A 26,655-nucleotide genomic window follows, 5' to 3' on the forward strand; every position below is an offset into this window, starting at 1 on the left:
TATTTTTACTATCGTGTACTACCTCAGCTTGTACGGAACGGTGCGCAAATGATATATAGAAATTTCTGAAAATGGGGAAAGGGACGCCTCACCAACAGGCTCAGTTGACCCCACCTGTCGTAGGTGACAGGCCCCCTCCGCGCCTCCCCTCGTTTCTCTTTCCGCGTACTCGAAGGCTGCGCGACAGTACGCCACTAGCGCAGCAGCGGTTGGCCACCACCCGACGCCGGAGGAGGCAGCGGCGGCGCGGCGATGGCGGGGAAGCACGGCCGCAACGGCTACGACGACGACAACGTCAACCCCTTCGCGGTGAGTGCTCCTCGCTTCAGCATCTCCGCCACCCTGACTCGGCGTCTCCACTCGCGTAGATCTCGTTGCGCCCATCGGATCCGATCAGCTTCCGCTGCGCTCGCATTTTGGGATCCAGCCGCTCCATGGTCTCTCGTGTACCAGATCTGAGCGTTAGAGGGGCACGCGATGGCGAGATGCAGATTTCCGCGCTTGGAGTTTGGTAGCCACGTGCCCTGCGTAGGGTGCTCGTGGAGCGGCTGCTTGGCTCTAGATCTGTGCGTGCCCCTGTAAGGAACTAGGGTGAATGACCAGTAGCTTGTGGGACATGCGGTTCTGCGTTTAGTTGTTGTAACTTGGGATTTGCTGTCATTACCTTGGTACGGCGATGTGGGGGCCTTATGCTGTGATGCATGGGCATCTCCCAATTTGCTGACCTGGTTCCATGTTATATTGCTAGCTAGGTTTGGATTACTCATGTTTTAGACAGATGACACTTGTTTATTGACTGTTTCGTGGTGCAAAGTTTAACTTGCAAGTATAATCATGGGGCAAGTCTTCAGCCCACTTGAATTGGAAGGGTTGGTGTTTTCAATTCACTCAGTTTATTTCACATGCTTTTCATTTTATGGTACTATATGTTGATTGTTCTACTTAAAGCTTAGTAGCAGGTTAGTTATATCTGCTAGAAAAAATAATATGGTTACTGAGGTCACTTGCTCAGAGACTTCTAATTTGGAGTTGTTTTTTGTAACTCTATAACTGATTTGTCTTCCAAATCTCCCCTATTCTGCAGGGAGGAAGTGTTCCACCAGCCACCAATTCTCGGCTCTCACCTCTATCGCATGAACCAGCTGATTTCTACAATGTAGATATTCCTCTTGATTCAACAAAGGTACTTCAATCTCCTTGAATCTGGAGGCCTGTACAGTTGCATTAAATGAAAGTTTTGAGAACCCATTTTGCCATCAAGGGCTAAACGAATAGAGTTAACTGAGCTTCCTGCTCTATCTGGGTACATGCACTCTTCATTATGATTTTTTTTTAATTTCCTTGTCAAAATAGCTTATTTAAGTCATTCACTGTACTGTTTGTATGCCAAGTTAATTTTGATTGTTTATCTGATTAGTTTATTTGCTGATGATTCCTCACATCATGCATCCGTCGATATCTGCATTTAGGATCTGAAGAAAAAGGAGAAAGAGCTCCAGGCTATGGAAGCTGAGCTAAACAAAAGAGAGAGGGTATGTGCCTATTAATCTATTATTGCTGATTTTTCAGCTTTTTTGTGCCATTCACCAACTATAGCAGCTCTGATGAATAAAATAAATTTTGTGTACAACATACAAGGTTATGTTTCATAAACTATTCTATGATGTGCAATTTATCTGCTATGTGATGCACTACTTTATTAAACATTGTGTTTTGTATCCAATCAATGGATCGAATCATGAATTATACTTATATTGCCAAAGCATTCCTGTGCCAAGCAGTACTCAAATATTTCATTTGAATGATTTGTTTTGCTCTATATATGATTTATATTGATTGCTGAAGCACTCATTCTCCATACAGTACTCAAAGATTTCATTTGAGAGAGATATGTTGCTTTATATGTATTTTGTGTTGATCTTTTTTGTTAAATTTTTTTGAGATATCAGAGAATTCGAGTCAAAGAAGGAAATTGGCTGTTTTCAGCTTTCCTCCGTGTCTGATATGTTTGAAACTTTGAATCCGTGTACCATCTTTTTATTTACTTTGTACACAATTCTTTCTCTAAAATGCTGATAGGCTTCCTTTTCATTTGTCTCCATATTGACCTAGGAATTGAAAAGGAAGGAAGAGGCGGCATCCCGAGGTACATTGCATACTGTTTCGAAATAGCTGTTTATTTCATTTTTTATGTTTGTAGCTATAATTTTTTGAACTCATAAGAAAGAATTGGCAAAGTTATTGAGGAAATTTACTGAGAAGAGTGAGAACCGATGTTTGTCACTCAACTTATGTGAAGCATTTAGTGCTATTTCTGTGCTCAGTTATCTCTGATATTTTCTGAGAAGATTACTTTTTCTAGGTGGTGTTTACAAATACTACTATTTATGTCTTCTAGTTTAGTTTGTATGTAAAATTTGGCCATTTTTCTGAATAAGTTGTTTCTTTCCATAAAGCTGATTAGATTGGACACTTATTGTGTTGCCTACTGTTTGTGGCCAAGCAACATAAACAAATCTGTCTCACTATATATTTTGGCTAACATTTATCATCCTGTTTTTTTTTCCAGCTGGCATTGTGATAGAAGAGAAGAATTGGCCTCCCTTTTTCCCTCTCATCCACCACAACATTTCCAATGAGATACCTATCCATCTACAAAGGATGCAGTATCTTGCATTTTCGTCGTTTTTGGGTAAGCTCTTAATGCCCGAATTTGTTGGTCAGTACTAGTGTGCTGTGCTGCCTCACCTTTTTCTTTCTGGCTTAATTATATGGCAGTGATTTTCTTTTTTACATATTATGCACTAGTAGTGTTACTTCCAGCAGGGAGTGATGGCAATAAGCTTCCACTTCTTTGCTTATTTCATTATAAAGGATATATCATGGTCATTTAATTGGCGGATTGATAAATTCTACAGAAGCGAACGCGCGTGTAAGTATAGCGCGGTGGTTGGGCTGCCGATGGGCAACCAACTGGTCGGGGGTTCGAGCCCCTGGTCTCGCACCTTGCAGGAGTGCATATTTGCGCGGTGGAACGGATGTGTCCAGTTTTGGCCATCCTCGTCTGGGTTATTCTCGGACACTGCATAAAAAAATCCCGCCTCGCTAGCATTGCTAGGGTTCGGGGTATTTTCTCAACCGATAGAAGGCTGAACTTCTTCTTAATACAATGCCATGGGGCAGTCTTTCCCCCACCACAACAACAACAACAGTCTTTTCCCCCACTGATTGAGTTTTGTTTTATAAATTCTACAGAAAAAGAATTATGATAGTGGCATTTTCCTTCATTTGGTGTAACATTTCTCAAAAGAGGTTCTCTTATACAGTACTTGCTTCTCATGCAGGATTGATAGCATGCCTATTTTTTAATATCATTGCAACTACAACAGCATGGATCAAAGGGGAAGGTACAGTTAAAATGCACCTTATTGACATCTAAAATATCTTCTTCCATCAGCATCTATTACTTTACTGACACTTCAAACTAATGGGGATCACTCTATAAAAGGTGTAATCATCTGGTTGCTTGCCATTATCTACTTCATATCTGGTGCACCTGGGGCCTATGTGTTATGGTATCGCCCTCTTTATAATGCAATGAGGTTGAGTATGCACATCTGCCCGATAATACATTTTTTTCACCTTCACGATTGTTCCTTATGACCATATATCTTGTTTTTGGGAATGTTTATTGCAGAACTGAGAGTGCTTTGAAATTTGGGTGGTTTTTTCTGTTTTACATGGTAAGATATCGACATAAAATGAAATAACAATTTTGCACAGTAGCATCTTAGCATTAAGAATCATAAAATTATTGCGTGGCTTGCTGACTCTACCATTTCCAGATTCATATTATCTTCTGTGTGTGGGCAGCTGTGGCTCCTCCCTTTCCTTTTAAAGGAAAATCCCTGGCGTAAGTCTCCTATACTACTGAAAGTATACTTGTTTTTTTACTTCTTGTGATGCCATAACTCATAACTGTTGTAAGTTCTATAGGATGTTATCTTTGAGGAACCATATTTATCCCTAGTCATAATTGTTTTTCTTAGCAACAGTTCTACTCCATAAAAGTTAAATTTCACTTAAGAACAGGTTTAAGATGTAGATGTTTGAGGTCAAACAGCTAAGTTCATTAACCCACTCATTGCCTTCTTCAAAACTGTTGTTAGTGTTGATCTCCACAAGGAATTGTTGCTGATATATGATAGTTGCCACAAATTTTCAGCATAAGCACACACAGACACATTCTGCGACCCTGGTAGTGGATATGTCATATACTAGAATATAACTTAAAACAATGTCCTAAAGTTCGGATAGTTATATTTCTTGCTAATCATGTCACTCTTAAGCTTCACCAACATTATTTTATCCAATATGCGTCACTTAGTTCGTAAGGACCCCTAGGCTACAAGTGCTGAACTGGTCATACAATTTAAATGGAATTATCGGCAGTAGTGATAAAGTTTGGTTGTTGTTAGCGCCAAATCGTAATTGACCTTTTTACTGTAGTATGTTCTATCTGTTTACAGTGCATATAAGGCTTCTGTGGTACTAAATATTTCTTTGCTGTTTCATCAGTGGAATTTTGCCAGCAATTGATGTCATAAGCAAGAGTGCTATTGTTGGGGTAAGTCCATAAGTCTATCAGTATTTATCCTTATACTATTGGATTATTAGGTTTATAATCTGGACTCACTATACTATACAGCCCCGCTATACTCAGTTACACCTAGGAATAGTATTGTGGTGTTAAACAGCATTTACATGAAAATCCTTGCATTTTGATTGGTCTTTTTTTTTGAAGCCTCCCTTTCTGGGTACAGACGTAGTATCTGTTCTTGTACGCATACAGAAGTGCACCACACACTCACACCCCTACACACATACGCAGACCTACATCTACACACAGAAAATATGATTGCATCCTTCGTGATATCGACAGAGCTAGCTTGGTTCTGTAGACGACGGGCACGTCGTACTGACCATTGTGGCGTCACGCGAGGGAGGCGGCATGAAGCTTCACCGATGACAGTCTCCTGTACAAGAAAACTCACGGACCCAATGCCGCCGCCGGAGCACACGACAACGAAGAAGAGAGAAGCCCGGAGTACTTTATTCCACGAACGCGACGCCGACTCTCATCGGAGCACCGCCGGGAAAGCGGCCAACGGCCGGAAGACAACGCCGCCGCCACCAGCACCGCTAGCAGCGCAGCAACGGAACCCCACAGGGCTGCAAAAGAGGCCCACCCTTTCGCAAAAAAGTGGCCAAACAAGTCTTGTACCTCCGCCGCCGGAGTTGAAGAAGACTCCCGAGAAGACGAACGCCGTGTAGGCAACATCACCCGAGAGCTTCCTCCGACATCTAGAGCCGAAGCAGAGAAGCCAAAATCATCTCACAGAATCTTCGATGAAGCCCACGCCAAAGCCGTCACCGTCGTCATCGCCGAAGACCCGGAGGACCCTTATTCGCCGGGGCGGAGGCTCCTCCACCGCCGGAAACCTAAGCACCGCCACCATGGGAAGAGGCGAGCTAACCCTAGCCTACTAGAAAAGAAACAACCTAAACTAGCAGCTACAACTACGTCGGACATCGATCCGCCTTGTCCCCCACCCGATCCAGTGCCGGAGAGGCCACCGGAGGGCAGGGACCAGGCGGATCGACGCCGGAATCGGCGTCGCCTCTGTTTCGCCTCGCGCGGAACTGTAGAGAGGGGAACGGAGGGGAAAACACGGTTTTGTCACATTTTGATTGGTCTTGTGTCCCTGCTCAAACATATTGACTCCCATAAGCACTTGTATGTAGCCTTTCTAGCAGCTTTTGTTTGTGCATGCTTCATCAATGCTGCTGCATTGAATAGTTATATGATGGTTGACTTATTTAGTCTCATGCTGATTTGCAATTATTTATTCCATTTGGCAGATATTTTACTTTGTTGGATTTGGCTTGTTCTGCCTTGAATCACTTCTGAGCATTGCTGTAATTCAGGTTGGCTGAATCTATTCTTTACTCAAACGAAGCCTTCATTCTGTTATAGCCCAGGGATATTTGTTCTATTGTAGCCTTTTCTGTAAGGAAGTTCGTTATGCTCTTCATATCTCTTGATCATTGAATTATTTCGCTCAATGCAGCAAGTATACATGTACTTCCGTGGGAGTGGAAAAGCCGCAGAGATGAAACGTGAGGCGGCACGTGGTGCTCTAAGTTCTGCCTTCTGATGAACATATGTCAATCTGATTACAGCCAGTTGATGGATGGAAGGAAACCGGATGTGTCATTTGAGGCCTGGGGTCTTGTACATCACTGCAGTCCATTATGGATCATGGAAAGCGTACAGCTGATCCTCTTTTCGCTCTTCTGTAAGATTCGGACAGTCCTCGTACGGATGCTTCAGGGAGGTGTTGGTTTCCATTTCTTGCCACGGTTTAGATGTGGTTGATAGGCAAAATGGCAGATTTTGTTGGTGGAATAGTAGGATATAATGTATTTGTATACGCTTGCATTGCATGCGACTGTGTGAATGAAATCGTTTGGTTTATTTCCTGGCGGCTGCTGTGCTTGTTGGCCAAGACGACCCTTCATCATTTTTTTTTCTTTTTCTTTTTCTGAGACCGACGACCCTTCATCCTTGTGTGGTACAGAATGGTCTACCCTTTCCATTATACTGCAAGTCTGCAACCTTCTTCAATGCAACGGTTATGCCGTGTTTTGTTGGCGCTGCGCTGTAATCTCCTATCACGTTCAGGAATGCTGAAAGTCAGGACCTGAATCCTTTGTACTTGCTCACACAGTATTTGGATAGTTTCACAAGGAAGCCTACGTGTTAAAGTCGATGGCGAAGAAGACACGGCTTATTGGGAAGAATGGCTTATCGGGATAGCGTGGATTTTTGCAATTAACGATGCATCAGGAGAGAAGAAATAGGCTGGGCCCTGTGATGAGAGGACTAGAGAGGTTGCGATAGCAGATAGAAGCGATATATTATGACAACCAGTCTTTGATCCATGAGAATGCTGTCATGACTTGAATTTCAACCCACACTTACATATTAACATGGTCTCAGCTTATCTCATTATCTTTCTTGTTATGCTAACTGATTACACCTCTTAGCTGTCTTGGACAGCTTGCATGCTATCTTCCTTTCCGTACTGATTGTTTTCCTAATCCACCTGAACTTCATTGACTAACTGGCCGAATTCCTGATTGAACTTCCCTGTACTCAATATATGTCCTCCAAAACAGCTAACAATGAGCTTCCTCAATCATCTGTACTGTTGCTGTACCTGCACATGATCCTAGGTCTTGGGAGATGCGCATAAAAAGAAGACAAATGATATACAGTAACCTTTCATATTAAATTAGGATTAAATTTAATCAAAACCATCTTTTGGTAGTCATATAGTTTTACACGACACCTGAAAAGTGAGTAGAACCGTTCTTTGTTTAATACTTATTTAATCCTGCCTTGATTTCACATGGTTAAGAAAAGGCCATCTTTGCTTGGCAAGCGTTATAAGATTTCCTTATGGCCTTTCTGATGTTGCTGTATTAGCTATTTTGCTTTTGCACTGCCTGCTATCCCTGTTAGTTTCTTGCTTGTGCCTCTTCCAAATTTCTGAAGAGAACAAAGATGTTAAATTCTTTCTGATTTGTCTCATTTCTCTTCACTCATGTAGAGAATCACCTGAAGGCATAGATGCTCTTAACTAATGTTGATTGTTTGCACATATCCTTTTATTCATCAAATTGTTTTATGTGCTGCAGTGACTCATGGCAACCTTTTTCAAGTTCCACCTTACCAGTCCAGAATGCAGGTAATAGTTGTGTTATTTCTTTCTGTTGACATAGGTTGCGGTCTCTTTATTCACATCTTGAAGCTTCACTTTTTAACGGCCTGTCCGCCTGCCACTCGCGTGCAGCCGAAGCGAAGGGGCAAGCAAGGGAGAGAGACGTTGAAAGCTGAGCCGAAAGGGTAAAAAAGAAGCTTCGCTTCATGGACTCATGGGCCTAAACTGACTCAAGAAATACCAGCCCAAGAAAAATACCGAGCTGGTTAGGTCAGCCCAGAACAGCTTCATGCGCTGCGCCGCCGTTCTCTAGTCCTGGACAAAGGCGGCGCGTGGGGTTTCTAGGGTTTGGTGATAGGGAGTCGTGGGGTTTCAGGTAGCCTCCTCTCCTCCTCGGCGTCTGGGCCTCACTCCGGGCGTCGCGCTTCGTCTCCCCCAGACGCCGCCGCCTAGGGCTTCCTCCGCCGCCCTCCACCGCCTCCCTCGGGTCGCCGCCGTCCTCCACCTCCTCGTCGGGTCGCCGGCGCCCTTCACCGCCTCCCTCGGGTCGCCGCCACCTCCCTCGGGTCGCCCCCCCCCCCTCCGTCGCCTGGGCCTGCGCTGCCTTGTCTGCAACAGGTAAGTTGACTCTAATTTGGCTGCCCAAGTCTGAAAAGCTGCAACTTGCTCATTACAAATTTGTATTGCTTGCCCAGTTAGCAGCTTGTTCTCCGCGGCGGCGGCTTGGAGCGGAGCCGGAGGGAGAAGATGGTGGCGGCGATCAGGGTGCCCAAGACCAAGCGCGCCAGGCGGGAGCTCCTCAAGCACGCGCCCAAGCTCGTAAGCTTCCTTCTCTGCCCCCCTTCCTCCCACCCCCGTTCTCCCTGCGGCGAGTGGGGGCCGTATCCAGGGGAGGACTGCAGAATGAGCGACCTAGCCGGGCTTCCTCCAAATTAGGCACCCCACCCTTTTTTTCCCGAAATTGTGCCGATCAGTGGTAGCATTCCAGTGGGATATGGCAATGGGGAATAAACTTAGAAATCTCTCTCTCGAGAGAGTAGAGATAGCTTCAGAATTCAGACATCAAACTACTATCAGTTCATACCCATCAATGAGAGTACATCTTTGTCCGGATTCCTCATCTAATCCACAGAACTAGCTAGCCTACTCTGCGTTGTATGGCTGATTTTAAGGCCTGCAAAACGTGTGGTACGGCCCGCTGCTGGGTCAGTGTGCACTGTGCAGGGACCATCTTACAACAAACAGCACCGATGAGGCAATCTTGTGATAACCTTCAGCAGTCCTTGCGTTCTGCTCCGCTCACAGAAGAGTTGAAAGAAGAAGCTAAGATTGTAGCTGCCATTTACCGAGTATTAATTGATGCTGTTAATCCTTGTTTTCGTCTATCCAGACTTTACCTTCATGTATACTTGTTATCCGTTGCGAGTGATATAGCTCTATATAATTTAGTAAATGTAGCGGCGGGTTAGTTAACTGGAAAAAGATGTGAGCTTTTGCCAGAGTGTGCACTGCACTATGATTTGTGCTGAAAATCATGTGGAATTCTCTACGTTAGCTTGCTGGTATAGGTATTAGGATGTTCTGCATATTTCGAACCTTGTATGCTAATAAGACATTTGCAAATAGAAATAGCATGTTTTTTTTTTGTGACAGAACCTCACGTCTGGCTTCTGCTCTGATAATTTTGACAGGTTGAGACCAGCAATTGAGGAAACACTGTTGTGGACACCAAGCTTAATTTAAACTCGTTTAACACGACGACTACGACCAGCGACGACAGCGCTGAAAAGGTCTCGGATGGTTCGCCGCCGCTCAACAGCTGTGAGTCCGGTATGAAGCCGGAGCCCGTCCAGTTTTGTGGCGGCGAAACCGGAGAGAAGGCTGAGATGGTGGGCGGCGGACCGGACGTGCTGCTTGCCCCGGATCAGCTTCTGGCGTCGGGGATTGGTGATTTGGCTGTGAAAGAGGATGTCTCGGAGGGAGCAGTTGCTATGGAGATGGCTGCCGCGCCTGCCGATGTTGAGATAAATACCACGGCGACAGGCGGCAAGGAGGGGCAGGAAAGCAGCGAGGAAGAGTCGGAGAGTAGCGAGGAGGATGAGGAGTCGAGCGAGGCTTCCTCAAGCAGCGAGGATGAAGAGCATGGGGACAAGAAGGATGAGGAGTCGAGTGAAGCCTCGTCAAGCAGTGACGAGGAAGAGCTGGAAGCCATGGAACTTGGTGGTGCTGGTGGCAATAGCTTGGAGGCCCTCCTTGAGGAGGGTGAATTGATGGTTGGGAGCGATGAAGAGAATGAGGTACCAAAGGGCCGCAGCAAATCCAAACATGAAGCAGAGGTATCGAGTTGCTCTTTCCTGTGATTGCATCTTCATTGATACTCATTTTCAGTGATATTTTTCTTGCTGCTGTGGCGTGTGATCATTTGTGAATGGGTTACAATTATGTTTCTTGCTGAGAGAAATTTGTGTTACATAGTTAAATACTTAAATTCTTGAATAGCATAAGCCTATCTTTTGTGTAGTAGTAATTGTAGAAACCGTGTGGCAACATGCCACTGTATTGCTATATGGTTACAATGCTAGAGTCAATTGTCACAAACAGTATGTTTAGTTGCTACAAGGACATACAAAAGACCATAAGCTGCCTTTTCAATATTATTTTTTTCGTTGTATGTTTATTCTAACATAGATATACCTCACAGGTCCTTCCTCCAGTCCCAAAGATTGAAATACAGTTGGAGCCACATCATCAGACTCTTCCAGTAGGGACTGTCTCAGCTGTAAGTCTTATACCTCCTGAGCAGCTTCTTTTGTGTTTTATATTTATCCCTGCAGAGCTATACCCTAATGTTTTGTTTTGAGGAGAAACCTGTATTCTCCTTCTGTGAGTACATTTAACCATCTCATTGTTCCATCTCATGGTTGTCATTTGTTGAAAATAAAGCTAGTTCACTTCATAGTTTTAGGTGAAATGCACTAGTGATTTTTCAAAAGCTTATGTACTGAATCCTTTGTTTATGACTCCGTTGTGGAATTTTAGGCCCTCCTACATATTTGTCATTACTTCGAAACCATGAAATTTAAGCTGCGTGAATTGTTGGTAACCAGACCTGTTTCTGGTCATTGAAGTGTCCTGTCCACCCTAAGAGGCAAAAAGCTAGAAACGAAGATAGAATGTACTTAGTTCCTCTGTTGCCATGACCACCCAGAGATTCAGATGAAATCTACTGAATCTTCTTGGATACATTATTTTCTTTTAACATCTGCATAGTGCATACTTGTGCAGAGTCATACCATAACAATGTATTTACTATTTAGCGCAATCTGAAGATTGTTAGTGCCTGGAGTTTGGTAGTTGTTAGCATTTTCAGTAATGTACTCTCAATTGTGTTTAGGTTTTTGTTATAGAGTGGTCAATTGAGGCCTACATTTGTGAAATGCCGCTATGCTATCCATCAGTGTTTTGACTGTTTGCCTGTCTGCTATCTATCCAGATTATGGGTGAGAGAGTGATTGTTGAAGGATCAGTCCAACACAATCCCCTGAATGAAGGCTCAGTTCTCTGGATAACAGAAAGCAGGACGCCCCTTGGTATTGTCGATGAGTTGTTTGGACCTGTAAAAAATCCTTACTATCTGGTGCGCTACAACTCTGAGGAAGAAGTTCCTGCAGGGATCACTGCAGGAACCAGTGTCTCTTTCGTAGCAGAGTTTGCTGATCACATCCTGAATATGAAGGAGCTCTATGCGAAAGGTTATGATGCATCCGCAGACAATGACAACCAAGAAGATGAACCTGAATTCTCTGATGATGAGAAGGAGGCTGAGTACGAAAGGTCACTACGCCAAGCAAAAAGGCAGACTGATAGACAGCACGAGCCACAGAAGCATTCTAGCGATAAGAAGAGATCACAGCCCAGAGGTGGTGGCTTCCAAAAGGACATGCCACCAAGGAATCGGGATGCACCAACACCAGGTCAGCAGCCACATCCCCGTTTTCACTCCTCAGACATGGCTCCTGCAGTTGCTGAAAATAAGGCACGCTCATTGGGGCCTCAGAACGCTTCTATGCGTGCTCCAACCATGCTGCCACCTGGCCCAATGAATCCTGCCATGCCATCACCAGTTCATCTTGCAAATCAGATGGGTGGCTGCTTCATCAATCCAGCACAGCAGTTCTTGCCCCAGCAGCCAAACATGGTTTGGCCTGGTGGGCTTCCTCCTCCACCCCATCCGAATATGAGGCTAGACGGAGCTGCCCTCGCTGCCAGCATCATGCAGAACCTCCTTGCCGGAGCAAACCAGTTCCATCAACAGATGCAGAACCAGAACTTCGGGGGTTTCCCGAACCAAATGCCCATGCCCTTCCCGCAATTCATGGCCCAGACTGGAATGCCTGCAAATCAGTTGCCATTCGGTGGTGGACCCCCGGTGGGGAATTCACTGTTTGGTGCAGCACCTCAAATGCCTATGGGGCAAGGCAACTTTGGCCAACCGCTTCCACACATGGCCTCCGGGAATAGGCAGGAACAGGGACCCCGTCCTGGATTCCCAGATGACTCACCAGGATTCACAGACCCAGCACAACCCCATGGAAACGGAGCTGAGCATTCACCTCCGCAGTTCAGTTCTGGGCAGTTTCATCAAGGGAGCTCGTCCTTCCGTGGTGGAAGGCAGCAGCGCGGTGGCCGGCATTCTTCAGGCAGAGGTGGCGGCCGAGGTGGCCGGCATCGTAGATAGGTGTCTTGCACCCAGTCTCGGGGGTAATCTACCCCCGTGTATTTTTGACTTCGTATCGAACTCGCGCTAGGTTTCAGTATGCGTGTTCCCGTCTATTTTTAATCGAGATGCCGGGTTGCTGTAATGCGAGAAAGTTGTTTCTGGTAATGAAGCTTTCTGCATCGATTTATACGGTGCTAAAATATATATTCTGTGCTTGCCACATAGCGTGCTCACATCGTTGTCCGTGTTATTTATGCTGAAAAGAAAAAGATAGGTGCTGTGATTTTTGGATTTTTATTTATGATGAAAGTGATAAATGTTTTTTCCTGGCGAGGAATAATCGTTTTTTTTCTGAAATTTCTAAAAAAAATAGAAGCTGGCAAAGCAGTAATCTCTAAACATTATCCACTAGATATGCCCCGTTTTCAATCCAGTTGAACGTCTTGTCTGGATTCTGCAAACCGACTGCGTGCGGAAGAGACTTCTTTTCTGGCTGCTTCCAAATCAACAAATTGGATTGTACATTTTTTTGATTTTGATATCGATTCATTGTTCCAACTCCATCTCTGCCGCTGCAAACCTCTGCTGCGTTTTCACCACATAAATGTGGAAACATCAAACTAAAATGGGGGAAAAAATTGAATTGAATTTAGAAGAACAGTTGCGAAGTGATAATTCCTGAAGAGAATCTTCCCCACGCGTCCCTTCGCCTCCATGGCCTCGCTCAAGCCTGCTCTCCTCGCACCTCCCCCGCTCTGCTGCTGTTCGCACGCCTTCCTCTTCCCAAGGTTCAGGAAACTGCCTCCAAGATTCTCAAATGGGTCTTGTTCCACTTCCACGGCGGGACCGTCGGTGCGGGCAGAGTTCGTGGGGAAAAGCGGGGCCTTGTCTTGGAGAACCGCGGGGCGACAGCGGCTGCGACTTGGCGCCGCCGGGGCCGGGAGAGGCCCCTTCTTTGGCGGCGGCGGGAGGCGCATGGACAAGGGCATGAGTCGGGTTGTGGGGAACCTCGCCTTCGCCGCCGTCTTGACATACCTCGCCGTGACAGGCCAGCTCCGCTGGGTTCTTGACGCCATCGTCTCCCTCTGGGTACGAGAATTTTCTTGCTGCCTCTGAAATGAGTTGTAACTGGTTAGTTTTCCTAGTGTTTATTTCGATGAGAACGTCTGGATTATTGGCACTAAACTGTATTGAACTTTTTTATTTTCTTCCTTCCATCTTCGATGCCTGGCGGTCGGAAGCAAATGTCAGCTAAGCTAAATTTGATACCTGGTATTGACATCCAAGAATGCGTTACAATTTTGCGCCATGATTTTCCAGTGTGTGTTGTAATAGATAGTTGACCTCAAATTTCCTATCTCCAAGTATTGTTGTTTAGTAGAGCTAAGATGTGATGCTATTGACTTACTAGTCCATAATTCTGCACTACGACATTGACTCATGGAAACATAGAGCATTTGGACTCCATAGAACCTAGAGATTGGGTATGAGGATATCTGAAACTTTGATTTAGCTTACTCTATGGCGCTAGTAACATTGATATGTTTAGGCTAGCGATTTGCATATCACAAAAAGTATTGGCTCTTCTCAAATAGCATTGATAAGTTTGTATGACTAAAATATGGCTTTTAAATACCACAAAAGTTCATTTATTCTTCATATCTTTCTTCTATTTTATGATTCTAATTGGTTCAATTGACAATATTTTTGGATGTTTACATCTCTTGTGATAACAGCTCCTCACAATACTGCTGCCTATCCTGGCTCTGGGTGCATTTTTCTTCTTTGCAGGGCAAGATATACTCCAGGGCGATGTAAGTCTCCCCATCAATTTGGCATTCAGTGATCCTTCTTTCTAATGATCAACTTCTATGTATTTGTGGAAAAGGTTTCTGCATAATCCTCCCAACGTCTAAAACATTGCTTAAAGTTCCTTAGGGAAAGGTGATAGGTTGAATACCTTAGCATCTTTTATTCCTACCCCGGAAGAAGAAACTCTGCTGTCTGTGTGCACAATTCTGTTAATGTTCCCTCCTTCATATTTTGTTTCTTTTGTTGGCAGTGTCCGAACTGTGGAAAAAGCTTCCAGATATTGAAGTGAGCATAAACAGAACTATATAAACTTCTATTGCAGATTTCTACTTAAGGTGAAATCTGATTAGTGTAATTTTTCTTATAGGTCAGCTTTAAAAGATGGACCACAACTATGTCCTTATTGCACTCAGCCTTTCTCTGGTATGTTCCTGCATACTGTTGATTTGTCAAACTTTTCCTCTCTGTTTTTATGTCATAGAAGAACTGCTTCGTGAACGCACACTTTTTTTTTGCATAATCACATTATTGATGCTGCTACTAGAAAATCACGTTGAACCTATGTTAATGTACTGTACATATGATACGACAACAGAGCTGTGTTGAACTGGTTGAAACATTCATAGTCATCACTTGTGTATGTATTATAAATTTGCAATTTAAAAGACAAATGACACTCTCTGGTTATGTCATCAATCAATTCTCCGCCAATTTATGCTATCTCAGCCAAGATAGAATGGAGAATTGTGGAATCGTCTTTGTTTAGCATCTTTATTACGCTTATCTGTGTGGAGCATGAGTTGGAACTAATAGATCCTTGTACATGATGCAGTTCAGGGCAACAAATTTGTAAGAGAATCTGCTAGATTTTCATCTGGAAGGGGTGCTGCTGCTACAAATAGACAAGTGTTCAATGAGTTCTTCAATCGTGGCATGAGAGGTCCCAGATGATTTTGTTTACTTCTTAATATTTTTCTTCGCTTGCGTTCGAGCCAGCCAAAGTCACTGTTGAATTTCAAGTCACTTGTCAATGAGCTTTCTGCAATCTGACCGGATAATCATCACTTCATCAGTAACCACACTTTGCGCTTCTGCATGTAGGAATGGCCCCTTCTGGAACAATCGTGGACGTCGAGGCTGAAGTCAAAGACGTCGAGGCTGAAGTCAAGGATGTCGAATGATATCTCTGCAAGATCCAACATAATATCAGCACTGATCAATATCGGTTCTTCTGCTCTTCAGTTGAATGCCAGTTTTGCCGCAGGCTATACGAGTCCGTAGCTGCAGCCTCATATATATGTTTGAAGCAAAGATTGTGTCCCTATGTCAGAACTGAGAAGAAGCTGAAACTGGGTGGACATCTGTTGGCAAGTGTTTATAGATTGACAAAATGACAATGCATATAGTTTCTGGGTAGCGTGACCGGAACAGATGAGTTGTGCGGAAACCGGAACAGGAGTAGGCACATGGTACGTCTAGTGTTTTGTGTGTACATGATAAATTGTATCGTGGGTAGCTAGTAACGGACGAGTGAAATTATTGTAGATTGCTTTGTTTGTAAGAGACAGTTACAGCGCCACAGACCTGGAATTGCTGGCTCTCCAACAATGACTTTCATTCGAGGGAGATCCTCCCCATTCCTCCGTTTTATTTGATTGGTTTTTAGTATAACTGTAAGGAAAAAGAGTTCCAACATACCTCCCACACTTCTGAAATATTGCTTCTTAAAGTTACTTAAGAGGGCTGAGGCTGGATGCTTGTTATTATTAATAATAACTACGTTTATCTTATTTTTGTCAAAAGAAAAACCTACTGTGATCTTGTTCCGCAGGAGCTGTGAAAAAGGCTTCCACATGCTGGAGTGAGCATAAACGAAATTATAGCTTTGAATCTGGAACATTATTGGATTTCTGGAATCGAAAAGAAAGGCGCTTGGAAGAGACCGGTGCGTGGTGCTGTGTTAAACACGATTAGCCAGCAAAAAAGAATTACAAAAAAGCGCCGTTGCCGGGTCACCCGCGTGACAGGCGGGAATACTCACCACTATACTACAACGACCTCTGTGATCATCTAGATTTTACAAGGATAAACTTTTGGTATCTCTCTCGACGAATGGGAACAAATTTCTCGTCACATTTATTTTAGAAATAGAAAATTTGCGAAGGACTCGAGATGGAACGACGAACGCAGCAGAACGCGATATAATCCATCCCCGAACGGATCCTATCCTAATACGCATTTCCAGTGTCGTCGTTCAGACGATGCAAAAATCTTGTGGGGCCCAGGTTTGGTTTACAAGCTGTCGGAGTTTAGGCCCTGTTTGGATTAGATTTTAGATTTTGAGAATCCGGGATTATGAATGGATTTGCAAAGTCTAGATTATGAAGAAAATCTGGATTGCGATGTTTGGAACATTAGAATCCACTGCAGAATCATGACCAGATTATAGATTTTGGATTCACAAAGTCAGGCGGCATCCAAACGTGACCATCACAGATCGTTTATAGCCGTTGCAAATTGCCACCGCAAGGCTGCAGCGCGACAATGAGGCCGAACAGCTGAACCAAGGGCCACGAGTCCAGGCAAAGAATACTCCCAGCAGCTGAACCAAACACAAATGTTCCCAGTAACAGATACACGATGAACATATATGCACATACACTCCGAGCGTGGTGGTTACGAGCTCTGCCATCCAGCTTCCAGCCTTCAGTTACAACTTACAACACAAGTTACAATCAAGACACCTTCGCCCGGGCGCTCACCTCAGGGCAGGGGCGGATGTAGCGTGGGGGCTGGGGGTGCGCCAGCCCCCCCTACATGCTTGCACATCAAGGAAAAATAGGGGAGGAATGAGGGGAAAAAGAAGAGAAGAAAGAAGGAGAGGGGGGGCTGGAGGAGGAAGAAGGATGTCAGCCCCCCTGTCCATGAATCCTGGATCCGCCACTGCCTCAGGGGAACCTATCAGCTGGGGCAGATGTATGGAGTAGTAGGTTGTGACGGTAAGAAACACACAGCTAAACACTACGAAAACCTTGAACCACACGGATGAGAACAGGGTCAGGTACGTGAGGATTCCTGTAACACTGATCACCACTGTGAAATTCGCAAGGCACTTGAGTGTTGACAGATCCCCTTCAGTCCCTTCATTCGGGAAGTGGCCTAGCTTCGAGAAATTGGACAGGAGCTCGTCCTTCAATTGGAACCGCTCGATCAACCAGGTAGCCACTTCGTCTTCTGATGTCGGTATGTCAGAGACTTGGATGCTGTTGATATGGATGTGGACTTCAGCGGGATCGATGCCATAAACGTTGTCCAGAAAAGTCGGTAGCTGATGTTTATATGCGATTGTGATATCATAAACTGCATCAATCAGCAAAGTACAAGTCATGCAACCAAATGGGTGAATCTTTGTAGCAAAATGTAGTTCACCACCTCAACGGTATATAACTTACTATGTTAATATGTTTGACAGTAAATGCCAATTGCAACATGGCTTCCTGGCTTTATGCACTACAGTAACATTTCCAGGATAGTGCAAAACTATTACAATATTTGGAATTTTGTTTCGCAACTTCCATGAAGAGTTTTCAGGCAAAACAGCCAGCTGGTCCAACTACTAGTGAATTGAACTGGCCACTTGTCCAGAAGAATCCACAGTCCAGAGTAAGATGTCAACTTCTAATGAATGAACATATGCTAACATCAAGTTCAGGACACAGCTTTTCAAAATACTCCCTCCGTCCCAAATTATTAGTCGTTTTGGCTTTTCTAGATACATCAATTTTTCTATGCATCTAGATATATATCATGTCTAGGTGCATAGCAAAATTGATTTATCTAGAAAAGCCAAAACGACTAATAATTTGGGACGGAGGGAGTAGTTGTTTGCTAATGCTACAATAACGAAGTGAATTTTCCAAAGGAAAGTATAAGCAGTTACCAGCATCTATAGAACTCCTCAGTTCTTGCAAACAGCAATTGAATCCCTTTGTCTTTGGAAGGAGTACATTTTTCAGAATAGGCAAACCATGCTCTACTGCATACTCTTGACTTCTGATACATTTCTTCTCACCGAGACATTAGTATTTGCACTAGTTGGCATCCAAATAGATAAAAAGGGGCAGGTATAGAGCACAGCAGATTCTCACAGCTGTAGAATGTTATGTATATACATATATAAAAAGGCAGGCATAAAGTACAGCAGAGTCTGACAGATGCAGACTGATGTTGCGCATGCAACGGAACAATTAGCATGTATCTAGACAATGTACATGCATCTAGAATAAATAAAATCAATTTAAAAGAATACCAAGCCTGGAGTCTAGGTAACTTGTGTTACAAAAAGGAGAAATTCATAAAAGGTGAATGACTGAATATCCTTCCAGAAGCCCAAAATATGGAGAATCAAATTGTGCCAGTTATTTAGGCAGACATGTGGCAATAAAGTGAATGGGATGGGACCTTACGTATAATCAGTGCCTTCAGGAAAAACTGCCAGCCAAAGGGGATCCCTGGGATTCTTAAATTCTGATAGCCTCCTTTGGATGATTGGCTCATCAATCTCCCACTTGCGCTCTACCGGGATAAACTCAATAAGGTGAAATGACCAGTTAAAAACAGGCAACTTCATCAAGCTTTTCTTAAGCATATATTTGATACACTGCAAACAGCCTTTCCTCAGTGCAAAATCCCACAAGTACATCCAATCAACCTCAGTCCTGTGGTTAGAAAACAACAGCACACGCCCTTTTGGAGGCACACTTTCACCAGAGAAAATAAACCTGGTCTTGTTAACCTTCTTGAACAAAAAGGGCCATATTGCTAGCCACATACCAAACAGAAAACATGTTGACTTTCTGCTGTAATGCACGCTGAACAACCGTACGAGGAAAGTAGTTGTAGGTGAAAGGTAAACCATCATCATGAATGCTGTTAATAGCATAACCACCAAACATAGTACCCCTCGGCATCGTCTCATTGGAGTTAGTGGACGGTGTCTTGGTCCATTCTTATCAGTGGCAGGACCAGGGGGATCAATGCTCTGCTTTCCATTCACATGGCGCCCTTGGGAACTAGTTGAACTTGGACACTCCATTTGGTATGGCTAGAATAAAAATCCTTCTCCCTCCAAGAAATTCACATCCCCAGCACAAATGGAACCATCATTCAAACTCCACATATGACAGGAGAAGTATGAGCTGAACAGAGTCATTAGAGATCGTTGTAAGTATGGCAGTATCAGGACAACTCAAAATAAAATAGGCTCCCCTGTGGTTGGTTGCTGATGCAAATAATGACAGAAAATGGAAGAGCTACGAAAAAGCACGTCTACCACAATTGATGTGTGGTCCTTCGTGCCATGCATTATGAAAGAGCTATTATAAAAAAAAAGGCATGCTAACTTCTGTCGATGACAGCATCATCCGGCGATTATGACTAAAATACAGTTAGACTACACTTGACTCGTTCACACTTCCGTGCTACACTGCAACGTCTCCATTCTGCTTTCTGCTTTTAAAATAAACACTTGCCAGTTGCCAGTACCCAAAAAAAAAAAGGAAAGTGAAGAAGACAAGAATTTGTGAACGGAGTATCCATCCGCGTGTGATGGCAAAATGATCCGTGGACGAGGGCAGTGAGCAAATCTGGGCACACACTACCAAAAGCTTGACGCAGACAACGGGAGAGCGTCCGGAGCTCTTTCAGACAGACTACCGCACTGAGCAAATCTGGAAAGGGCCATCACACAAGGACGCTAACGCTTAACCAACAGCGCCACCGCGGCTCGCTACCAAAAAGTTTCCCCAGCTGAATCGACCGCGCAAACCCGCCTGCCCAGCAAGCAGAGGCCAGCCAACTGACTGTGCGAAATTGCATATGCACGCAAAGCTCGCTCGCCCGTGCCGCGCGATGGGCGCAAGGTACCGGAGGGCAGAGCCGGGCCAGGCCAGGCCGGCGTCCGCAGAGCGGAGCGAGGTGTAAGAGGGATGGGAAGCGGGACTTACCGGGCGGGAGCGCCGGCGCCGGCCGCTGCGGCGGCGCGGGGGCGAGGCGCTGGCTGGAGATTCCGATGGCGATGGGGAGGGGAGGTGGGGGAGAAGCGAGGTGGGGTTTTGCGCCGCGGTGTCTGGGGCTCTCTCTCGTCTGGTCGGTGGAGAGGAAAGCGAGAGCAGTGGAGTGAGCAGCTGGGCGTTCCCGTTCCCGACTGCGAGAGCGAGAGGGTTTAACCAACCGCGGCATGGATGGACGGGCGTGGCGCGGCCGCGTGGGTGAGCCGGGCCCCGGGGCCGCGGGAGCACGCGGTCCCATGCCCCACAGGCCAACAGCAACAAAGACGTGGCACGGCCACGGTGCCATGTTCCCCATGCCATGATGCGTGGAATCACCGTTTCAGGCAGCTGTAGCCGCAGGCCCGCAGCACAGCAGCTCGGCTAGTTGCAGCCTGCAGGCAAGCTCAAGCAAGTAAGCACAGCACCACCGTGCAGGCTGCAGAGAGACGCTGATACACCAACTCCGTAAGGCTTTCTTATTATACTACATCAGTACACTAGAGATCTAAAGCAGCAGGACGAATCATAATTCATAACCGATGAAACGAGCGGATATAACGTTAGATTAGTTTCATATTTTTCTGATTTAAAATCAATTAGTTTTGATTTTTTACATCTAATTAGACTTTTTATTTTTTTAAGTTGGATGGACTATGTTATCCGATTTTACAGTTGAAGATTGAAAGTCAGACTTCTACAATAATTTGAAGGTGTAATTTAGAATTTTCCTTTTTTTTCTTTGCAAGAGAGGCTTCAGCTTTGGGGTCTTGCAGCAGTGGCAAACCCTACTTTTACACAGGTTCACGGTGAAGTTGCTCCCTAGCTAGCTCCCAGTGACGTGTTGTTGATGACCCCAAGAGCATCTGAACTCGTTGCCACAGTCTCGAGTAGTAGGAGTAGAGATGACATGCATGCATGATTTTGAGGATGGTATGATTTCGGAGAGAATTTTTTTAGCAAAGCCCCCAATACATACATAGTTTTCAGAAAGAATATTTTTCGGAAACTCTTAAAGATGCTCAGTACTTGCATCCAGACGATCCAAAGGTAATATGTGCAGAGAGTGATGCCTAAATACTCTACTCCCTCCGTTCCAAAATAAATGCAATTCTAGAGTTCAAAATTTGTCCCACAAAAAATATTAACTTTGACCCACCTATCACAAAAGACAAACCAATTTCCGGAAGATTCTCACAAAAGATAACTAACACCCCATTCACTTACCACAAAAAACAAAGGGTATTTTGATAATTTTACACCTACCATTGATTTACGTGTTTGGTCTTAGAATTATATTTATTTTGGGACGGAGAGAGTATCTCCATTTTAGGCATCACTCTCCACACTGGAGCTATCATGCCAAAGTGATGCTAGGTTTGAAAATTCTAGACCGATACGAGTTGAGACTTCGGTGACCTGTCAATAAAGAAATATTTTGTGCAGTCCATAGTAGAAGCACTTGGTGGTGGCAGTACATAAAAAATAAATGCAGCATCAGTTTATCTTATACGTGATCCCACGCTATAGCTAGCTTTGGTGCCAAATTTTATCAATACATTGCAGCATGCCACGGTGATGCTTATTTTTTTCACTATGGGATCCATTTTTTTCTAGCTTCACTACACTGTGGAGGGCTTGTGCTCGCTGCGGCTGGCGCTGAATAGCTGTAGCCACAACACATCAGTATACTAGAGGTCTAAAGCAGCGGAACGAATCATAAATTCATAACCGACGTTTTATTACATTATTAGCTCGATACCGAAGATCCTAGCTCCTAAGACCGTGCAGGCAGAGGGTGCCGGTCACACACCTGGGGCGCACGGCTTGGGCAATCATCAAGCGCGCGTTCTGTATGAATCAAAGAGGCTTTGGCTTTTGGGTCCTGAACTCCGGCACACCCTACTTTTACACGCCTTCACGGTGAACTTGCTCCCTAGGTCCCAGCAGTGACATGTCGATAACCCCAATAGCATCTGATGAACTCGTCGCCACAGTCTCGAGTAGCAGGAGTAGAGATGACATGCATGCATGTACCATTTCAATCGTTGTACAACAGTAGTCTTGTGCATGACGACGCAGCCAACCTGGAACGGCCGCCTGGCCTGGCCTGGCCTAGCTAGAAGTCGTGGTCCTGGGTGGGCTTGGGCGAGGTGAGGATGGCGGTGTAGAGGCGGAGCTTCTCCTCCCCGAGCGAGGAGCAGCGCGACAGCGGGCGGCGCGGGCGGATGAAGGAGAGCGACGCCAGCGTCTTGCGGTGCTTGTAGCGGCGCCACGCCAGCTGCACGGCGACGGCGGCCCAGGTGCGCCACCCGGGCGAGTAGTACCGCGCGCTGCGCCGCACCGCGTCCTTGGCGAAGGTGTACCGGAAGTGCCGCGTCACGTACCTGACGTCCGCGGCGTCCAGCCCGAACGCCTCCGTGCTCTCCAGCGTCACCAGCGTCGCCGACGACGTCGGGAGCCGCTCCCGGAACGGCCGCCGCAGGCACCACGACAGCAGCTCGTCGCCGCTGAAGTTGCCCGGCCCCAGCGTGCAGCTGCTCGTCGCGCCGTTCCGGAGCGCCTGGCTGCACCGCAGGTGGCCCCGCACGATGAACAGCATCCGCTGCACCGCGTCGCCCTCCCTCACGATCTGTCGCATGCAGTTCATAATAACCAGCATTCAGATCGACTCCATTGCTAGCTAGCTAGCTGCCTGGAGAGGAAAACTTGCTTGAAACTACTTACGGTCTCTCCCTTGGGGAAGATGAGGGACTTGACCCGGTCGCAGATGTTCTCGAGCACGAGGTCGTCCATGTGCTGGAAGAGCGGGACCTGCCGGACGAGGTCCAGGCACAGGTGGTACCTGATGTCGCGGCGGAGGCCCTCGGGGAGGTCGCGCACGATCTGGCACTCGTCCACGCCGCGCGTGGCGGCCCACCGCTGCCGCTCGAACTGGCGCACCCGGTGCCGGAACGCCCGCGGCAGGTTCTTGCGCCGCATCCACCACTCCACGGCGCGGAGCCGCGTGTGCATCGCCTGCTTCCGGGACGTGGTCGCGTTCAGGAACACCTTGATGTTGCCGATGAGCATGGTGACCAGGACCAGCCCGCCCGTGATGGTCGCGATGTTGAACACGATCTCCAGCCACTCCGTCGTGCTCTCCAGGTTCCCGAACGTGCTCAGCGTCATCAGGCCCCAGAAGATGGGGAGCAGCACGCGCTCCAGCCGGCTCGGGTTCGACACCAGCATCACCGTCCACTTGTACGCGCCGTACTGGTAGCTGTCGCCGCCGGCGAGGCACGCGCCCCGGGCCTGCGCGTTCCGGGCCCACGCGACCCTCTCGCCGGCGGCGCCGGCGCCGGCGGCGGGGGCGGCGCCGCCGTAGTAGAGCGGCGCGGCGCAGGCCACCGCGCCGCGCGCGCACCCGCCCGCCTGGAGCCGGCACTGCTCCTTGAGGCACTTGCTGGCCCGCTGGACCCCGAGCAGGTACCAGCACGCGCCCACGGCCTGCAAGTCGTCGTTCAGTGATCAATCAGCTGCGGGCAGGCATCCGATGCCGCTGCAGCAGCAGCAGCAGCAGCATGTGCGATCGATTCAGTAACCAGCAGAGCGAGGACGGAGGACTGACGACGTACGTGGGCGGTGACGAAGTAGGCCATGAGGTTGAGCACGATGCCCCACCAGATGGTGCCGAAGACGTAGCCGGACTGGCCCTGCATCCGGCGGAGGAAGCGCACCGCGTGGCAGATCTTGGGCAGGTACTCGAGCAGGAACGCCAGCAGCAGCACCGTCATCACCGGCGTCGTCAGCCCCGCGCGGATCATCGCCGGCGCCGCCACCCACACCACCACCTGCGGGCATCATCATTATCCAATCAACAACAGACGACACACCACCAACGGCTGCAGATCGAGCCTTCAGAGGGCCACGGGCCCACGGCCCACGGGGAGGAGCAGGACCAAAATAATGCGCGTCGGGACAAGCAGAAGCTAGTAGTAAAAGGCGCCCCACTGTGCGGACTGCAGACCGGGCGGCCGATCACGTCGCCGTGCCAGTGTGCCGGTGGTGCAGCGCTAGCGACGTGAGATCAACGCAATGGCACCGTTGCTTTCTGGCAGAGAACATTTCGGACAAGGTGGTGATGCAACTTGGAAAGCTCCAAGCTGCGCCCTGACAGCGATTTGGGTAAGATCAATCCTGCAATTATGATGTGTGGTATGGCCATGGGCCATGGGCCATAGGGGGAAAAAGGCAGTCTCCACTATGTGGATGTCCTATTCAATTATTCTTCGGCTTCCCCATTCTGTCTGCTTGTTTTATTTTATTTTATTTTAAAAAAAACTCAACTGGATGGAGATCACTCTCTCTAGATTTCACTGAATGTTGGACATTTCTAGTCTGTAAGGTTTTTAGGCGACCAACAGTATTTTCTAAGTCTGCATGTTGGACATTTCTAGTCTGTAAGGTTTTTATCGTTGGTTTTTTGTTTTCATCATAGGGAAACGCGCATTTACACTAGGAGCACTCTTAGAAAATATTTGGGATAGTAAGTACTTAAAAAAACAACTGGAGTTTGACTGTAATAAAGAGATATAAATCATGCACTTATGCGTCAGCAAAAGGAACACAATAGCCTAACTAGACCAAAAGTGCAGATCACTGAGCAGAGCACATGTGACCCATCTGATCAATCGTCAACATACCCTACAGTTTTCAGGAAAATATGTTGGAGATAGCACGATGGCATCGGCAAACAGGTAAATAGACCGGGATCACTTCTTGATGGGTTTTGAAAGTAGTCTCAAATCTTCAAAAAAAAAAAAAGAGGTATAAATATCGTTGACTAGTGAGCATAAACAAGTTGTGCACCTGCATCACGGGGAGGATGACGAAGAAGTCCAGCATCAAGGCCTTCTTGGACCTCGCGTCCGCCGGGAGCTTGCGCGCGGCCTCGGCGCCCTCCTCCTCCTCCGCGGCCGCCGCCTGCTGCTCCTCGTCGCCCGGGCTGCCGCCGTCCACCGCGCGCTTGTTCCGCGCCGCGGCGCGCCACAGGCGGAGCTGCGTCGCGACGTTCCACACGTGCATGGCGTCCACGGCGCAGCGCAGCGCGGTGACGGCGGCGGCCAGCCAGCCGTCGAGGAAGAGGCACATCAGCGGGCCGCTCACGGACACGGTGTACAGGAAGAACGGGTCGACGATGAGCCCTGCCGCGCAGGCCAGGAGGTAGGCGCGGTTCCACTCCCGGACCCACCTCGCCCGCGGGTCCAGCGCCCACGCCGCGCCGAGCCCGCCGAGGCCCAGGCGCCAGTGCGCGCGCCGATGCCGCCGACCCCGGCCGCTGTTGCCGCCGGCGTTGTTCGCCGGTCCCTGCTGCGGCGTCGTCGCCTCCACTTGGTCCGTAGTCCGCCGCGCGTCACCGGAAGGCGACGTTGTGAGGAGGAAGGCGACGATCGAGCGCGCGGAGAGATCGCTTGGCATGGCGGTGCAGCTGTTGGCCGCTCCGGCGAGCTGGCCCTTTGATGCAATGAGCCAATGATGCCGCACCAGCAGAGGACATCAGCCTGCAAGCAGTGCGAGCAGCGAAAGGCGTGTCGTGTGACTCGGTAAGAAGTGAGGTGGACGGAGGGATATGTGCATGATGGGCGGCTGACGGCGGGCGGTGTGTACTAGACAGCGCGCTGAATGACTGGATTGCCCTCCACTTCAACTGTGCTGTATTCTAACTTGTAACCTGTGTTTAGCTGCATGCAAGTGCAAACTTGAATTCGAGTCCAGAATAGCAATCACTTATTTTCAAGATACAAATATCTCATACAGCTCCTCCTGCGTTGGGCACAAAGCTTTTGCCTAAACAAGTGAGGTAGGATCTAGTACAAGGTTAAAACCATTATATAGATTGGTCTTTTTTTTTCTCAAATACGCTGGAGAGCTGCGTATCTTTGTATTAAGAAGGGAAATAGAATTATTGTTTAAGTACAACAGCGGAGACAAGCTCACGCTAACACATTGGGGGCGCGCCGTGCTCCCAAGACTAGAACGGACCTGGCCATCTTGGGGTACGCTAACACATATAGATATGTCTATGATCTGCATGTGACAGGTGCGGTTGCAGTAAAAAACCTTTGTCAAAATCCTTAAGTAGGGTTTACGCCCTTTCCCTTATAACATGTTAGGAGCAGGAGGAGGCCTTTCTCTGCTCCCCCTTTGGGAATTCCATCCCTGGAACCAAAGGGGTGAAACCTAGTGCCAAATTCTCCAATGTTTGCGCTTCATTAGCATCTGGCTTCTTCACGAGCTGCATTGACCC

The 26,655-nt window shown here is 47.1% G+C and overlaps 4 protein-coding genes across 7 annotated transcripts; 2 read left to right on the plus strand and 2 right to left on the minus strand.

Moving 5' to 3' along the window:
- Nucleotides 1–85: 85 nt before the first annotated feature.
- On the plus strand, nt 86–6,543 carry LOC120665005 (secretory carrier-associated membrane protein 3-like). Of its 2 annotated transcripts, XM_039944418.1 has the most exons (12): nt 86–309; nt 1,085–1,183; nt 1,470–1,532; nt 2,113–2,146; nt 2,570–2,692; nt 3,345–3,407; nt 3,509–3,602; nt 3,698–3,743; nt 3,846–3,913; nt 4,579–4,627; nt 5,923–5,988; nt 6,132–6,543. In XM_039944418.1, the coding sequence occupies exons 1-12, from the start codon at nt 253–255 to the stop codon at nt 6,216–6,218; spliced, it is 849 nt and encodes a 282-aa protein (XP_039800352.1). In that variant the 5' UTR covers nt 86–252; the 3' UTR covers nt 6,219–6,543. The 2 variants fall into 2 exon arrangements, with proteins under 2 accessions (XP_039800352.1, XP_039800353.1); XM_039944419.1 differs by lacking the exon at nt 5,923–5,988 and having other exon boundaries at nt 119–309.
- Nucleotides 6,544–8,118: 1,575 nt separating this feature from the next.
- LOC120665004 (H/ACA ribonucleoprotein complex non-core subunit NAF1-like) lies at nt 8,119–15,990 on the plus strand. 3 transcript variants are annotated; one of them, XM_039944417.1, is made up of 8 exons: nt 9,479–10,123; nt 10,489–10,566; nt 11,281–13,596; nt 14,244–14,321; nt 14,570–14,604; nt 14,687–14,742; nt 15,152–15,259; nt 15,421–15,990. In XM_039944417.1, exons 3-8 carry the CDS (start codon nt 13,222–13,224, stop codon nt 15,498–15,500), a joined length of 732 nt encoding a protein of 243 aa, XP_039800351.1. In that variant the 5' UTR covers nt 9,479–10,123; nt 10,489–10,566; nt 11,281–13,221; the 3' UTR covers nt 15,501–15,990. The 3 variants fall into 3 exon arrangements, 2 of the variants coding, with proteins under 2 accessions (XP_039800350.1, XP_039800351.1); XR_005671082.1 differs by lacking the exons at nt 9,479–10,123; nt 10,489–10,566 and adding an exon at nt 13,749–13,779 and having other exon boundaries at nt 13,065–13,596; XM_039944416.1 differs by lacking the exons at nt 14,244–14,321; nt 14,570–14,604; nt 14,687–14,742; nt 15,152–15,259; nt 15,421–15,990 and adding exons at nt 8,119–8,405; nt 8,483–8,606 and having other exon boundaries at nt 11,281–12,740.
- A 932-nt stretch (nt 15,991–16,922) lies between these two features.
- LOC120665008 (probable 1-acyl-sn-glycerol-3-phosphate acyltransferase 5) lies at nt 16,923–20,516 on the minus strand. Its single transcript, XM_039944421.1, has 5 exons — nt 20,325–20,516; nt 18,786–19,517; nt 18,260–18,390; nt 17,267–17,679; nt 16,923–17,081 (listed from the first exon to the last, which is right to left on the minus strand). Exons 2-5 carry the CDS (start codon nt 19,412–19,414, stop codon nt 17,055–17,057), a joined length of 1,200 nt encoding a protein of 399 aa, XP_039800355.1. The 5' UTR covers nt 19,415–19,517; nt 20,325–20,516; the 3' UTR covers nt 16,923–17,054.
- Nucleotides 20,517–22,066: 1,550 nt separating this feature from the next.
- Nucleotides 22,067–26,009, minus strand: LOC120665007 (cyclic nucleotide-gated ion channel 4-like). The gene is made up of 4 exons (XM_039944420.1): nt 25,218–26,009; nt 23,984–24,199; nt 23,094–23,855; nt 22,067–22,998 (listed from the first exon to the last, which is right to left on the minus strand). The coding sequence occupies exons 1-4, from the start codon at nt 25,824–25,826 to the stop codon at nt 22,486–22,488; spliced, it is 2,100 nt and encodes a 699-aa protein (XP_039800354.1). The 5' UTR covers nt 25,827–26,009; the 3' UTR covers nt 22,067–22,485.
- Nucleotides 26,010–26,655: the final 646 nt, after the last annotated feature.

Source organism: Panicum virgatum, chromosome 3N (assembly GCF_016808335.1).
Source record: "Panicum virgatum strain AP13 chromosome 3N, P.virgatum_v5, whole genome shotgun sequence".
In the NCBI taxonomy this organism is placed as follows: Eukaryota; Viridiplantae; Streptophyta; class Magnoliopsida; order Poales; family Poaceae; genus Panicum; species Panicum virgatum.